This window comes from Arachis stenosperma, chromosome 6, assembly GCF_014773155.1.
Source record: "Arachis stenosperma cultivar V10309 chromosome 6, arast.V10309.gnm1.PFL2, whole genome shotgun sequence".
Taxonomy (NCBI): Eukaryota; Viridiplantae; Streptophyta; class Magnoliopsida; order Fabales; family Fabaceae; genus Arachis; species Arachis stenosperma.
Window position 1 is genome coordinate 108,702,001 of NC_080382.1, and position 17,322 is coordinate 108,719,322.

The 17,322-nt window shown below is 34.6% G+C and overlaps 1 protein-coding gene across 1 annotated transcript; it reads left to right on the forward strand.

Annotated features, from left to right (window-relative positions):
• Positions 1-246: 246 nt before the first annotated feature.
• LOC130935115 (uncharacterized) lies at positions 247-13,171 on the forward strand. The gene is made up of 8 exons (XM_057864690.1): positions 247-455; positions 1,853-1,951; positions 4,642-4,889; positions 6,433-6,624; positions 7,183-7,339; positions 10,212-10,351; positions 10,429-10,464; positions 11,859-13,171. The coding sequence occupies exons 1-8, from the start codon at positions 272-274 to the stop codon at positions 12,639-12,641; spliced, it is 1,839 nt and encodes a 612-aa protein (XP_057720673.1). The 5' UTR covers positions 247-271; the 3' UTR covers positions 12,642-13,171.
• The last annotated feature ends 4,151 nt before the right edge of the window (positions 13,172-17,322 follow it).

Genomic DNA, 17,322 nt, shown 5'->3' on the forward strand with positions numbered 1-17,322 from the left:
TTTAAGAAATAGTGTTTAAGGTGAATTTTTTGCCGTAATAATTAAGAAAAATTTCGTGTTTTAAACCGGAGAAAGTTTTTGTTTTGCGTTTTTAATTGATCAATAACTTGTAAATAATTAATTTATGTTACAAATTTTTTTTTGGTGACTATTTATGTTACAGATTTAGATATTCCTTTTATTATTACTTCAAAGTGTTATTTACTTATTTTCACAGAAAATAGTTTTAATTCATAACATTTTGAGGAAAAAAGAGAAAATTCTATAGTAAATGAGGAGCCCGACACTGAGCTCAGATAATTTTTTCTTTCTCATCCTCACCCTCACTATTTTCTGCCAACAGCAAAACCACTTCAACACAGCATCAACACAAAACGACGGAAACTCCTCTCTCCGCAGCGGTAGCGGCGGCGGCGATTTACGGCGGTCTTTCTGCTTCTCCCATTCCTCACCTTGTAAGTATTAAACCGTCCTTGCTTCCGCCACTTCACTGTTTTCCCTTGCAAAAACGAAAAGAAATGTTAGGTTTTCTCCTCGAAACCGAACGAGATTTGGATAATATCATACCCTGCTTCTTCCCCAACTAAATCTCCTGGTTTTCTTTTATTTTCTTTTTTTACCCCAACGATTTCCATTTTTTATTATTTTTTTATTTTTATAATATTGTTTTTTCATTTTTTTAATATTTAGATTTCGGATATTGAACTTTTTATAAAACGGTGACTTAGAACGATTTCATTTCGCTTTCAAATTCTGAGCAGTCTGGAATTTCTAGTTGCACAGTGTTCGTAATGCTGTATGTATGTATGTATTTATGTATGTATGTATGATTAGCTAGTGGAAATTTTATTGTCTTGTAGTATCAAAACGCAAATGAGAATATAGGACATAGTTTTGTTTCCCTCCAATTAATAGTTCAAAGTTGCTTTATTTGCTTTTGGTCGTGGTGATTATTTTGTTTTCTACTGTTCCGTAGGGTAGTTTGTAGTAGTGGTTTATTATAGGGTTTTGTAAAGGGATGCTTTTTGACTTATGAGTTCTGATGAAATAATATTGGAGGAAGTTTGGAGAATATTGTAGTTGGCTGATGGCACAATCTTATTTGTGAAAGAGTTTAGAGTGCCTTTTTTTTTTCTTTTTCTATTTATATTTTGTCAGTTTAATAGTTCATTTTCTGAAGCGTGCTCCAAATGGTTATATACACTAATTTCTTTTTTCCTATTAGTTTCTTTAAACGGGAGGTTGATGTATTAATCTTCTTGTAGTGTGCTTGTTCAGATGCCCCCTTTGTTTTCAGTATATATTTTTGCACTGATGTTAGGTAAGCTATGACTTTTACGAGGCATTTTCTTCAGTTATAGGTGGGACATAAAATAACCATATGTGCAATGCAAGAAATGCTTTGTCTAGTAAGTGTTTGGTGTAGGGACATTTGGTCAAGTCAACTTCCTTATGAACTATGTCACATGGTTACTAGGAACATGTATGGGATTTAGATCATAATGGGAGAGATGCTAAAGAAATGATCATGGCAACTCTAAACACTCTCAACTCCTTAGTCAAACATTTCTGTGGGCTATATATCTCTTATACTATAATCTATAGATCTTTTCTTAAGGAACTGATGGAAAACAGTTATTCTCATACTAGATTTGGGGAAAGCAGTTGTTATTTGAATTATATTATACTAGCGAATAGCAGGCTTTGCCGCATTCCCATACTTATAGCAATACTTATTGTCCTTTTTCTCTTTTATATATATATAGAAGTAAGAAGTTGATTGACTTTCTTCATGATTGATTTACATCCTTTTTGATTGATGCATACTGTGCACTACATGTAAAAACTCCAGGGCATGTGAAACTTGTCAAAATGAGCACCGACGATTTTGATGGACAGATATTAGCAGAGAAGTTGTTGAAACTCAACAATTCGCAGCAAAGCATTGAAAGTATCCTTCATCAATCAATTACTCTGCCCCACTCCCCACTCCCCCTCCCACCTTTTTCCTTATTGTAATGCTATTTTCCATTTTGGTTATTTTTGTGCTATCAAGTTGCTTGTAGCACCTATATCTCATTTTTGGCAACAAGTGTTCATTACATGGAATTCAATGTCTGTAACTCTGCAGTATGGTTTCCTTAGGTTTAGATAAATGAATCTAAAGAAATGTGATCTGTGTCTATGTTTGTTTAATTTAGTGCATGAGTTGACATGGGCTACTTACTTAGTGGTCTCATTTCTCGTTATGCAAGTTATAGTTTTGCAGGTTATTAGCCACACACTGTAGTTTCTTTGCCACCTTGTTGAAGTAACTGGTACATATGATAGATCTTGTTATGTTACGGATTTAGATCAAAAGCAGAAGGTTGGCTTTATTTGCTTCTTCTTTATAGAAGCAGCTGCAGAAATTTTTCCCGTAAGATTGAATTTGTTATCCTGAAGCTGGTATTTGGGGTTGTAATGTGTGTGTGTTTTGTGGTCTATGATTGGAAGATAAAAGTGACTGTTGCACCTATAGTATGCAATTGTATAGGTATCTTGTATATGTCAATAAGTGAAGGGACATTGTAGCAGCTGAAGCTGTTCAGTTCATGACTAAGGGCTAGTTTGGATGGAAATGGATCCTCTCCGTTTTTTTTAACACTTGAGAGAATAAAGTGTGATCTCTCACCTTTAATTCTATAAGTGGGACCAGAAATAAATATGAGAGAGAGAGAGAGATCAATGAATGGTTAGATTAAACACTGGACACCATCCAGTTTTTTTTTTTTTTTTTCCACTGGAGAGGATCCATTACCTAGTTTGGATAGGTTAATAAGTAACTTTTTATAACTTATGAAAAGTTACAACATTAATACTTGGTACAATTTTCAAAACTAACTTGTGACTTTCTAAAAAGTCATTTAAAGTGCTTATGGAGAAGTAAAAAAAAATGACTTTTCCTATAATAAAAAGCTTTTTATCACTTTCCTTTTAAAATAAGCACTTTTATGATTGAAAAACCAAATACAAAATAACTTATTTATAAGTTACTTTTAATATAAGTCCGTATGTTTTAAGCTCATTTTCCAAAAGAGCTTAATTAAGTTGTTTATCTAAACTGGCCCTAAGTGTAAAGTGAAATAAATAAGACTTGGACCACTAATGATAATTTTCTGGAAATGATTATATATGTTGGTACAATTGGTTTAGCTTGACATAAAACAGGTGAATATTATTTAAACTTATGTTACCTCTTTCTTGTGTGTAACCCTGTAAAGTAAGAAAGTTTCTAGTCAAAGTAGGAGTAGCTTAGAAGTACAAAGCTAGAAAGGAGATTGAATGAAATATATCTGAAAGTTATTCATGCATTTTTCAGGTTGCAGAAGTCACTATCATGCTCAAAGATCTTTCCAACTTAAGTATCCCCACCTAGTGGGATAAGGCTTTATTGTTGTTGTTGGTTCCAACATAAGTATACAGGCTCATTTATTTTCTAATATAGGGTGGTTAAATTCTTATGTAAATCTAATAGCATGTTAGAAGGTAAAACTGGGTGTGTCCTTTTTTCCTTGAAACTTTTTCTAATGATATATTTTAAGAAGATTTTGGACCTTTTGGCAGGAATAAAGAAGTTAGGATGTTATAATAGTTTCACAGTTTTTTGGAGGAAAGTATTTCCAAAGGTGTTCTTTGCTCTTCCTTTACAATCAATATGGTGGGTCAGACAGATTGTCATTTTTTATTTCTGTTATTGCTCTAATGTCCAGCTCTTGAATTGCTCATCTATGTTCTATGTAACTGCTATTTACTCCACAATAATGTGAACGTTTTTTTCTTCAACCATCTTTTAGCCAGTTGACTTAATATTTTCCTTTGTTTTTTCCTGAGGTTTCTTCCTTCCCCTATTGTACCTAGTCATTTCTTTCTAATATCATATTCATATATTTGGTTTAAATGCTCAAGTAACAATTTTATTTGAATAGTAGCTAGGAAACATGATGAGTTTTTTAATTATAGTTAATGTTTAGATGAATTTTCTTTATCTTTTTAATGGATTTGAAAAGCATTTATTCAAGGGGAGCCTTGGAGTACGGTTGAGTTGTCTCTATGTGAACAAGTCATGGAATTAGTCATTGATGTAATTATCAGGTTTGACTGCCTTTTTCTAGATCTTGCATTAATGTGGGTGTTAGTGCACTTGGCTGTCCTTGGAAAGTATTTATTCAAACATCAAAGATAGAAGAGCAGTATAAAGCAGGATAGGGAATTTATTAAACAAATGATGCAACAAAAATAAAGGAATGTACAGAGCAGCATAGTCTCATGCATATCCCTAAGGGAACCCTTCCTATTCTCCTAAGGAGATAATTAGTGTTGCAGAAGCCAAAGATGTTTGAGATGTATGTTACTGCCTGTACCTGAATTATCAATAGCTAGTTGGATTTTTTGTGTTGCCATTTGGCAAATGAGGATAGCATTTTGTTCAATTTTCTCCACTTTCTTAAGATTTTTGAAGATGTATTGTCAGAGATATTGATTTCCCCATAAAAGAGTGATAACAATTCACATGATTGGATTTGATTGTGATTATGGTTATTTCCTTTACTCTTCTTTGACGAGATCCGTGTATTTTGTATTCCTTACATATCCACTCAGCACTATCCCGATGGTGTATTTCCCATCGCAAGAAGGCAAGGGAAATTGTTGAAACATGGGATAAATTGTTCAATGGTTCGCAGAAAGAGCAGCGTGTCTCTTTTCTGTACTTGGCTAATGACATCTTGCAAAATAGTAGGCGAAAGGGAAGTGAGTTCGTAAATGAATTCTGGAAAGTTCTTCCTGGAGCTCTGAGAAGTGTTTATGAAAGTGGTGATGAACAAGGAAGGAAAGCTGTGACGAGACTCGTAAGTGTTACGCTCTTCTGCTATAAGTTCTGTAAATCAGTTGTGTCACACTTAATATAGTCAGCATCTTCATTCTATGCTTGTATTTTAATTCTGTAGATTTGTGGCTTGGCTTGGGTAATATCTTGTCTTCTTCCTTCTTTGGGATTTCTCTCTGATTAAAATTTCAATATCGATTTAATTGGTATGGTTGAAAGATATTTAAATTTTCATGTTAAGGAATATATATATATATATATATAATATATGAGGGCTAGAGGCCCAAAACACAGAAGAAACTAACAAAGTCCACATTAAAGTATCTAATTCACTACTAATAAGGTTTTTTTTTCTTTATTTTTGTGTGGGGGTGGTGGGGGCCACCAGGGGGTGTTAAATAACACTGGATTAAGCTTTGGTGAAATTATTTTGTTCTGAATAAAATTTGGCAATATTTACATTCCAGTATTTGAGTTGTAAAAGTGTATGCTATCCTCCCTTGAATTCAGGTGATATTTTACCAGGACCCTTGTATTTTGTAATGGTATTTTACCTTTTCATTTTAATGATTCTGTTAATGTTGTAGATAGTGTTGTCAAGACCTAAACCGAATCCTCATACTTCTGTTGAAATAGCTCCCTGTTTACATATAGCTCTGCCTCATCTTCAACACTAAATCAAGGGAGTTGTCCAGCATGAGATCAATACTAGCAGTGTCCTAGTCACATCAGGATCTAGATTTTATGTCTCACTACTTGTCTGTTGTGGGTCACATTCTCGCCAGTCCATTTAATTCCCATATCTCATACAGAAACCTCTGTTTTCAATTGATGTTTTTCTTTCGCTGTAGAAAAAGAAATTTATTAAAGAGAATAGAGAGAGGACAAGATACCTTCCCAAGAAGAAAGCAAAAGAAATTCAGCAGGTCCTATGACTGAGGCATTTAGCAAGGCATGCCAATTTGTATGCAATTCTAATAGAGAAATAACTCTTAAGAACCCATCAGTAGAGCACTACAAATAATTTTAAAAAATAGTCTTCGTTTAAATTTTGTTTAATTAGGGTTATTTTATCTTGGCTTACATTCCTTTACTGTCAGAAACACTAGTGAATAGAAAAATCTGAGCATTTCTACATAATATCTTCAGTTTATTCTAATGTCTCAATTGTCTTTTTTCTCGTGGGTCTAATTTTTTACACTATCATTGTATTTCTATTCTGCTGCTAATGGACATAAGGTTGAGTGGAGCTAGCTTTGGCAATTCATTCGTTATAGTGATGAAGACTTGGTCATAAATAATTCTTTCTTTGTGGATTTCTGTTTTAATTACTTGTGTCACTGTTATATGATCCTGATGCACTAGAGAATCCTTTTTGTATAATTGATCTCATATAGTAGGAGGATAAGGCTATAAATGTGTTTTTTTTCCAGCCATGTCATGTTAGCTATGTCAGTTTCTTTTTATTATTATTAATGATGATGAAATGTCATTGATCTTATCAATTGTTTTGATGTTAGTTGTATCATTTTGTAAATGTCTCTTTTTTCTGATGACTTTTTCAGGTTGACATATGGGAGGAGAGGAAGGTTTTTGGTTCCCGAGGTCAGGGTCTTAAGGATGAAATTATGGGTACGCGAGGTCAGGGTCTTAAGGATGAAATTATGGGTAAGAGTCCACCTCCATCCTCTACAAGCAATGGAAAGAGTTCAAATTCTATTAAGATGGTGAAGAGAGATGCCCACTCAGTGAGAATTGTAAGCAACTAGCAGCATTGTTTTCTGATGTTTCTATATTAAGTACATAAGGAAAGTGGAGAATCACACCTTAAAAGCTAGCTATTAAGGACCATTCTCCTTAAATATGTCAAGTATTTCATACTACTCGATAGTCGATTTGGGACTTTGGGCACCCTATAATACCCAAATCCCTAACAATACACTGGCCCTAAGGAACTGACATCCACACGGCTTCACTCTATTGACACTGACCCACCGGTAGCCACTCGGTTATCAGCTATCAGTATTTAGTGTTTACCTTAATCCATTCTATAGGTAGCCTTTTTGTGCGTCCGACATCCTTTCTCTGATAACATTGTTAAGTACCTAAGGAAAGTGGGGAACTGCATCTTAAAAGCTAGCTATTAAGGGGAAAGAACTACTCTCCTTAAATACAACATCAAGTATTTCATACTACTCAATGTGGAACTTTGGGCTGCCTATAATACCCAAGTCCTTAACTATCTATTGCCAAGTAGATGTTTTTTGATATGTCTGATCCTGAGGTGTCTCATTTCTCTGTCATTATCATTGCAGAAACTGGCTATTGGGTGTTTGCCTGAAAAAATACTGACAGCTTATCAGGCTGTTCTCGATGAAAATACCAGTGAGGAAGCTGCCTTAAACAAGTGTGATGCTGCTGTACGAGATATGGGTAAACTTGTTGAAGATGTTGAGAATACATTGGCTCAAGGTAAGAACGATTGCTTGAAAACTTCAAAAAATTATGCCTGTTTCTCTCCCTTCGAATTCCTTTGCCCTAGACGGCCTAAACATTTTATGCCCCTTTCTCTATATTGACTGAAGCTAACATTTGCATCCTGAATAACAAATATTTAAATTTGTTAGCATCCATTATATGATGATAAATCTTTTTGTTTTTGCCTTTTCTTTCCTTTTTCTTTTTCTAATTTTTTATATATATATATATATATATATATATATATATATATATTTCTGTCTGTTTTTTTTGTTGTATTTTATTTTATTTTTCTTGGTCCAACTTCTGTAGTGCCATTTGTTGATTGTTTTAATTTTGGGATTTGGATGGATGGGTATCATAACTGAAATACATATTTTGAAACAAAACGGCAAATTGATGACAATTACAGGCTTGGTGGTGAGTCTTGTTGCTTTCTTCTTTAGGCTGCAAAAACACAAACTTTGCTTTGACATTTCTTATATATCACCTTGCTGTGAGATGCTGATAATTCTCTCTTATGTGCTCGATCCATGTTGTAGTTCTACACTGCCTTGAGATGAAGACCTATTAACCTTTATAAGAGCTTGGGCATTTCTAGCCTCATGAGCTAGCTTTTACCGTTGTTAAAATTATGAAGATACTTGTTTCAACTTTATCTTCTGATATCAATTAAGGATTTGTGAATATCTGCAAATATATTTCTTTTGTTCTATCACTCTTTGGTATACCAACATTACCTTTTTTGAAGATAAAACCATACGTCACCTCTCTAGTTGACCCTAATGGTAATATTGATCACCTTAAAGCTGGATTCGTTACAAAGGGTTAGCTTCAGACATATATGCACTTGATCACCTTAAAGTTGTTTTTGTTTACATTTTTCTTTCCATGGAAGCTATAAGTCACTAGCCGCTATATCCAGGGAATCAATGGCAACTGGTTAATCCCATCAATGCTGATGCTATATTTGTGTAACCCGAACAGTTACTGGATTTGTATAATGGGCTAGTGGGATTGGAAAATCTACCAGTGACTCGAATAGTATAGGATGATTCTTTATAATGGTGTAGATGGATTAGCCAGAACTTTTTAAGGGACCCAAACCTAACTGAGCCATGTGGATTTAACTGGTTCTAATTTTATTTTGTCCTAAAACTGACCTATGTGCACCCCTTGCTATATCATTTGGATATTTACGTTGCCTTTCTTCATTGATCATGATGAGGAAATATACATGGAATAACCACTTGGGTTTATTTCTCAGGGAGAGTTAGGGTTGGTGTGAAAATTGGGAGATTCACTTTTTGCAGGCTGATATACTTCCCAGGTGGCCAAGAGCATGGTTTGGAAAATTTCGTACTATTATCCAAGTTTCTGACATGAAAAAAAAAGTGGTGATGATCACTGAGTGCTTATCAACATTACAGGAATGACTTGATTGAAGAAGCATTTTTTAGCACTTTCACACTAAGGATTTAGAGACATGAATAATAGACTGCAAACATAGCGATAGTCCTGGATTCTAACAGCAAATTATTGCCAGATCAAGCAGGGTCTTATGCTAGATAGATTTCAAAGAATAGTGGGGAGGTTAAATTATCTCACTATTGTTAGACTTGATATTTCATATTTCGTTAGTGTGTGTAATCCGTTTATGCAGTTCCCCATGTCTGATTATTGGGATCTTGTTATGCGGATTTTGATTATATCAAGAAGGCACGTGGTTGATGTATATTGTGCAGAGTCCATTTATTTAGTCCCGAAGTTGTTAGTTATCATTCTGTATATGGGGATGGTACACTATTGAGGTGGTCTACATCTGAGAATTGTCTCTCTATTGGTGGTAACCTTGTGTCTAGGAAGAGCTAGAATCAAGACATCGATCAAGTGGGGATTGAGCATCAATCCATGGCTTAAACTACTTAGAAGCTAATATGGATCAAACAATTGCCTCCAGAGTTAAAATTTGGGTCGGTTGCTTAAATGAAGTTGTTTCGTGTGAATAAAGCAGCATGGCATATTGCTTCCAATTCAATATCTAATTGAAGAACTGAACACAGCGGCTGATTGGCCCTTTATCAGGGATAAGGTGGTATCCAAGGAGATTGTCACCGTGGTTCCCATGATCAATTGGCAGTGGGCCTCAGAATGATTGCATTTATTACAAGCTTGGTGTGTATGAACTATATGCTCTAGCTCGAGGGTTTATGTTGAGATTATGATGAGATTTGTTGAGAAGACTTTATATTTTGGTATCAATTAGGGATATTTAAATATTTGTAAATTTCAATCATGATTATGTGTAATGTTTCGGTGCTTAATGCATATAAATTCAGTACTAAGGAGTATTTTCCTCAAACAATACACCTAAACAATCATCTCAAGTGGGGTTGAAGTTTGACCCATTCAATTTTTATTTTATTTTATTTTATTTTTTTTTTTCAGTATAGGCCCATTCAATTTAAATATGGTATTTGTATGTATCATATGGTTTTTGATGGGCCATCTGCAAATGTTCAGTTTTGGAAACTTCATGTTCTAGATCTCTAGTCTTGGGCAATAGGAAACTGGAGTCCCACATCACCCGGAGATAAGGCCTAGATAGATAGTCTTTAACTATGAGTTTGTGTAACCAAACAGTTATTCAAGTGTTTTTTTCCCCCCAATTTATTTGGCTAACAGTCACAAGTATTTCCCTTCTCAGCATTTCTATCCAAAATCGCAATATTTATTGTCGTAATATACTTCCATGTTTTGTTAGGTCATTTGAAGAAATGTGCATGGCTTCTCTTCAAACAATAGAACTTTTATCTAATTCTATTCCAAGAGACAAGTATTTAATAGTTGTTGGATATTTCATCAGGGAACCAACTGGGATCCACTTTGATGAATGACTTGCAAGAGCAGGAAAAGGAGCTTAAACAATATATGGAGCAGCTTGAAAATGCTGAGGCTGCGAGGATTTCTTTGCTTTCTCAGCTTAAAGATGCACTGCTGGAACAAGTATAGTAGTTTCTACAAATATGATTGAATTAAAATACCGAAAACTAGTAACTGCTTACTAATATAAAGCTTTTCAGGAATCAAGGCAAGACATTGTTCGCAGCCAGTTGCTGGTAAGAACTTGTCTTTTGTTACTGACTTTATCCTCTATGTCTGTCAGTGTCATACTGTTTTGGGCTTTTCATGTATTACTACTACTATTATTATTATTATTGTTATTGTTATTGTTATCGATGGTTTAACCATCTTGTCTAAAGCTTAAGCTCTCTTGTGTGGAGGGGCATGATTGGTTTGTATATCAAATTTTCCCCCTTGTGCAAGAAGAGTGTATAGTGGATTTGAAGTATGAATAATGCACACCTATCTTTGGACATAAGGCTACGTTTGTTTATAGAGACAGGACACTGAGACATAAAATCATGTTTGACAGAGGAGACATGGAAAGAGACAGTGTGTCCAGAGACACTGAATTAGTGTATTTTGTGTCCATCCTAACAGGAAGGACACGGGGACACTAACAAGGAATACAACTTATTTTTCATTCTTTTTTTCATTATTTTTGTCAATTTTTCATAATTATATTTTTTTATTATTATATTTTTCATCTCAAATTTTTTGAATGAAAAAAAATGAGAATAAATTAGATTTTCATAATTTGTTCTAGTTTATTACCAAACAGAATACAAGAATACAATTTTATGTCTCTGCCAATCAGTGTCTTGTCCTGTCCTGTTCTCAGAAACAAACGTAGCCTAAGTGTACACAATGCATATTACCAACTTTAATTTGTGCTTATGCTTCACATTTACTTAAGAATATTGAACAAAGATTGATTATTTGACCCCTTAATCATTGAGATTTTGAAAACTCATGCATAGCTGCTCTTTAAAAGGTTAAATTATTAAGTAGAGGAATATGAATGAATGGTTTTTATCTGGTAACTTCATTCAACTTTCCCTTGAGCATGAATGTACTATATGGTAATTCTCATGAATTTTGAAGATACGTTTGTCATGTGGATTTTTTTTATTTTCTTTTGTTTTGAAACCAGATTATTTGGTCATTTCCATTGTTGTTGGATTAAATCTCCCATAAAACATGGTTTTGTAAATAGTCAAAGGACAGAAATACAAAGGGCACCAGGCTTTTTCATTTTGGTTTGAATAAATATAGAATTTTGTTTACATGACTTCTGGATAAAAGAATGGCAAATGAATGCATGAAACACGGGGAGGGTAGATATGTGTAGTCTTGCCCCTGCATGTGGAGAGTATATTTCCAAAATTAATCTTTTCCCAAAATTAATTTTTTTCCAAAATTAATCATAAAAGAATTAGGTAGTTCTTTAATATCTCATAAGCAACATTTCAATTTCTTCATGCTGAAATGAATAGAGGGATCTCCGGATTAATGAACGATCATATATGCCTAGTTTTACGTTAGCAGCATATTCATTCCATGTTTTCAACATTTTATATAGCAAATTGATGGTTTTATTATTGTGAAGGTCGCCCGGGGACAAATTGAGAAAGCAGCTGGTATTCGGAAGCGGCTTAACCAAACTGCAGAAGCCACTCTACCACCAGTGCAATTAAACACCACCTCCACTTCTCAGCCTACCTATGCCCAACAATCTATGTCATTTGCTTCATTCCAAACTACTGAAGATGATAACAAGAAGGCTGCAGCTGCTGCTGTTGCTGCTAAGCTTGCTGCATCTACATCCTCTGCTCAAATGCTTACCTCTGTTCTCTCTTCTCTTGTAGCTGAAGAAGCTGCCTCCATGAATGGTGGCTTAAGTTCTACTGGATTTGCATCAGGATTATTCAACCCTGAGAAAAGACCTAAACTTGAGAAACCTATGTCTGTTACTGATGTTAACTCTTCTGACATTGCGAGCTCTTCCTTTTTCTCCGCTCTACAACAGCCATCAGCCATAAACATGTCATCGGTCGGCTTGCAAACCATGTCTCAAGCCAATCAACTACAACCGACATTTGCTTCAGCACCCACACCCCCGCCTCATTCTCCTGCAAATCCACCATCAAATCAATATGTCCAATCAACAGGTTTGATGGTTGGGGGAGCAGTACCTTATGTTTATGGATCAGTTAACCTACCGCCTCCACCTCCTTTGCCTCCGCATGTGGCTATGGGGTTGTCAGTGCCCAGCTCTCAACCCCCACAGCAGCAACCACAGTCATCACCAGGAGGATTTTACAGGCCATCTAGCATAGGATTTTATGGGCAAAGCCACCCATCAACGCCACCACCAGTACCTAGGCAGTGAGCATTATCTGAACACACCACCAGCCGACACTGCGGCAAAAAATTGTTTCTAGTTCCTCTGGGAAATCTATGTAGGCTGAGGATTTTCCAGAATCTGTGTAATAATGTATATTATTAGAAAATTAGAAGTGGCTAGAGTTTATAATTAATCTGTAGCATTTTACACCCCCTTTCCTGCCAATTTTCTTTTGCCTACTGCTTGAATTCTGAGCCGCAGGCTTCGACATTGTGACGATACTTGAGATCAGCCATGCCCATTACTGTTGAAAACAGAACTTCAAGGGGTCCTTACTAGTGCTGAAAACACTACGGCGCCTGTGGACCTCGTTTTGTTTCCTTGATGCTGCTATGGGGTAATGGCGTAAGGCATTAGCAGCTATTCTTATTCACCTCTAGATGGATGCCGATTATCGATTCTCCATGAACTTTAATGTCATCATCATTAAGAGCAAAGTATTAGAGTATTTCGTAGGTGTTGGATGTTAATGTAGACTGTAGAGTAATATTTAATTGACAGGAAGTTTATATTTATATTCATCCATTTGGAATTTAGGATAAAGAGGTGGTGCATTTTCGAAGTGGCGATTCGCGAGTTGCAAGGAAAATATAGGCCGACAGTAGAGGAAAATAAATATATTTATATGATCTCATTATTCTCGTCCGTGCTTAATGTCATACACTCATACACATGATTGAGTCATGAGTGATTAAAACGAGTCTCACCTGAATTGACGGAATATTAAAAACTTTGGAGAGCACTCTATCAATCAAAACTTGGGTTTCCTGGTCAGAAATAACCATGAATCCGTTAATATAAAATGGATGAAAATAATACTTACATAGCTAAATATTTGTCGATCAAAATAAATCAATAATGAAATAGAATATATGAAGTGTTCTTCTATCAATCAAAAAGGTTTCTTGTTAGAACATAAAGCGAGCGATAGTAATATCTAAAATTTATATGAAGTAGAACAATAATGAATAATGTGTATTCCTTTTCTTTCCCAAAGTGATGCAAATTTCTTTATTGCTAATCTAAATAAAACATTTCTCTTTAAATTATTATTTCTGTTATTATTAACATATTAATATGTAACTCTAGTATAAAGTATATTTAGATAACTATATTTACAACAAATCCAAATATTAGTCATTGTTAACTTTTATTGTTTATCGAGTTAGTAAATAATTAACTCTCAATAAAATATTATTAATTGATATGTAATGTTAATGTGATGAAAATAAAGTTCTACAAGAAAAAAAAATTAACATAGACATAAAAAATCAACTAATGTATACAAACATGCATTTTGTATTTTTAAAAAAATATGATTATATAGACATAAACATGTTGGCAAAGATGGGTTTGGGGGCAGAAAGAGGGGATGGGTCAGAGAGTGTGTGCGCACAATGTCTAATTCAATTTTAGTTAATGGTTTGTCGACTAAGCCAATCATAATAGAAAGGGGGTTGAAGTAAGGTGATTTGATTTCTCTCTTTTTATTTGTTTTGGTTGTGGATTTGTTGAATAGAATGATAATAGAGGCAGTTAGAAAGGAGCGTATCAACCCTCTATTGTTGGGGTGGGATAATTGTCCCATCTCTAATATGTAATCAATACTATTCTGTTCTGTCTTTTGTATGAGGACTCCATTTGTAACTATCAGAGGTTGCTACGATGTTCTGAGGTGATGTTTAAGTTGAGTATTAATTTTAACAAGTCTAACTTGATTCCCATCAACCATGAGCAAGAGTAAGTACAACAAATGTGTACTCTGTTGGTTTTAAGTCGGCGGAGCTTCTGGTAATATACTGGGGAATATCGTTGGGCGTAAATTTGCGTGGAAAATTTGGAAGCTTGATATTGATAAAGTTGAAAAGAAGTTGTCGTTATGGAAAGGACTGAATCTCTAAAATAGTTTCTCAGATTTACGATGTTCACCATTTTAGTTTCTTAAATTCAAAATTCAATATACTGGTCCCCGAGATTCAGCTCTGAGCATCATATTAGTCTATGGACCCTTTCTAGCACTGAATTAGTGAATGAAGTGCTGAACTAGCTCTGACTTGTCACTCTAGATACATGGCTAAACAACGGCGTTCTGTTTTGGAACTTAAACAATAAAGAACGAGAAGACGAAGAAGAGTTTATATGATGTGACAGATGTGCAAATCGTTTTTTCTTTCCTCATTCTCCAAAACGACCTCGTATTTGCTTTGCTTAAACGCCAAAACGAACAAACACCATTTAGCCCTGTGGCTAGCATGGCAAGTCAAAGCTAGCTTGGTATTCCATTTGTTGACTCAACATTGGAAAAGGTCCAGAGACCAATATGGTGCTTTCAACTGAATCTCGGAGACAATTACAATGAATTTCGAATTTGAAGGACTAAAATAGTAAAAGTCGTGAATCTTAGGAACCACTATGAGAATTTAGTCGCAAAAGTCTTAAACAAAGCGTATAAGTTGGTTTAGATCAAAGCTATAATAAATAGTTTGCTAAATTATTATCTGAGTATTTATTGAATGCTAGCTAGAGTAGTAAAGAAGCTTATAGCCTTGCAACGGAGGTTATTCTGGGACAAGGAAGATGGCGAGGTTGCACGACCTTAAGAGGTGCGAGATAATACATGCACGACAAAAGTTAGGTGGTCTGAGGGTTGGAAACGCAGTGATTTGAAATATAATCTTTTTTTTAAATGGTAGTGGAGATTTGTGAAGGAAGAGTGCTCTTTGTGAAAATAAATAGTTTGTTCACGTAATAATTTGGATCCTGATGAGTTTTAAATACATAGAAGCTATCGATAAATGGTGAATCATGAAAAGATATATATAATTTGCAAATAAAGAATCAACATGTGAGGGACAAATTAATTGTTAGAACAATCATGGTGTTAGGGGATGGGATGAAAATGAAGTTCTAAGAGGATACCTAGCTACAGACTAAAAATTTAAAGGCTGCTTTTCCAAGGTTGCATTCGGTATCTACTCAACGAAGATCAGTTATATGAGAATATGGATTTTAGGTTGGTCTAGATTGGGAGTGGAGTTTTCTATAAAGGAAGGATTTATATTTATGGAAGATGGACCTTTTGAATCAGCTTCATGGAAGATTACCTTTTGTTAGGTGGCAACTCCGATAAGGTCAAAAGCTCGGAAAAAGTTAGATCGACTTTTATATTATGAGAAAGTATAAAGGAACAACACATATAATAAATAATGTGAACAATGGATTAAAAAAAGAAAAAAAAAGTAAGATATGTTGTAAAATAAATAAAAGATATATTAAATATAAAATAAATATGTATAAATAGAAGACTCTATTATTAATATAATTAGCTCAATAATATTTATATATATATAATAATATTATATGTTGTATTGTGTATATATATACAAAGATAGAAAGAAGTATTAAAAATAAAGAGAGAGAGAATTGCATTTGTTTATTGTTACTATCTCAATATAATAAAGATGATTAATATTGCTATTAATATTATATGTAAAGAGTAATAGAAAATAGAATTTAAAATACTTATAAAATAAAAGAAGAGAAAGAATTGTAGTAGAAATATAAGGAGAAGAGTATTTGATTGTAACATAAAGAGAGAATAGATTTCTTATTACTTGCTTTTCACTGTACGTATTACTTCATATCAAGTTCTTATTTATAGGCAAACACATGACATCATTTTCAAACATTATTTAATAAGATTCCCTTTGAAAACCTGAGACTTGTGGAAAATGGGAATCCACCTCAGGCAATCTTATCACAACACTCCCCCTTGGATGATCATTTAGGATTATTGCCTCATTAAAACCTTATTAAAGGAAAACCCTGTGGGAAAAACCTTAGTGAAGGAAAAAGAGTACAATATCCTTTGTGATGGGGACTGCCTCATTAAAAACCTTGTCAAGAAAAACCCAATGGAAAAAAACCTGACAAAGGGAAAAAGAGTACAGTCTCCCCCTCTTGCTGACATTATTTAATGTCTCGAAATCGGCGCATCCCAATCTCATGTACCAATCTTTCAAAGGAGGATTTTGGGAGTGACTTTGTAAATAAATCTGCCAGATTGTCACTTGAGCAGATCTGTTGGACATCAATTGTTCCTTGATTTTGAAGATCATGAGTGAAGAAGAATTTGGGAGAAATATGCTTTGTTCTATCACCTTTGATGTATCCACCCTTAAGTTGAGCAATGCATACTGTATTATCTTCAAACAAGACAGTTGGAGCTATCATATGATCAATCAGTTCACATGATGATAGAATATATTGGATCAAACTCCTGAGCCAAAAACACTCGCGACTAGCTTCATGTATCGCAAGTATTTCAGCATGATTAGAGGAGGTTGCAGCAATCGTCTGTTTCGTGGACCTCCATGATATAGCTGTTCCACCATATGTAAACAGATATCCTGTTTGAGATCTCTCTTTATGTGGATCAGACAAGTATCCGGCATCTGCATAGCCAACTAGTTGTGACTTGGATCCGTAGGGATAAAACAATCCCATATCAACCGTTCCATGAAGATATCGAAAGATTTGCTTGATTCCACTCCAATGTCTTCTGGTTGGAGAGGAACTATACCTTGCTAGTAAATTCACCGCGAATGATATGTCAGGTCGCGTATTATTAGCAAGATACATTAGTGCTCCAATGGCACTAAGATAT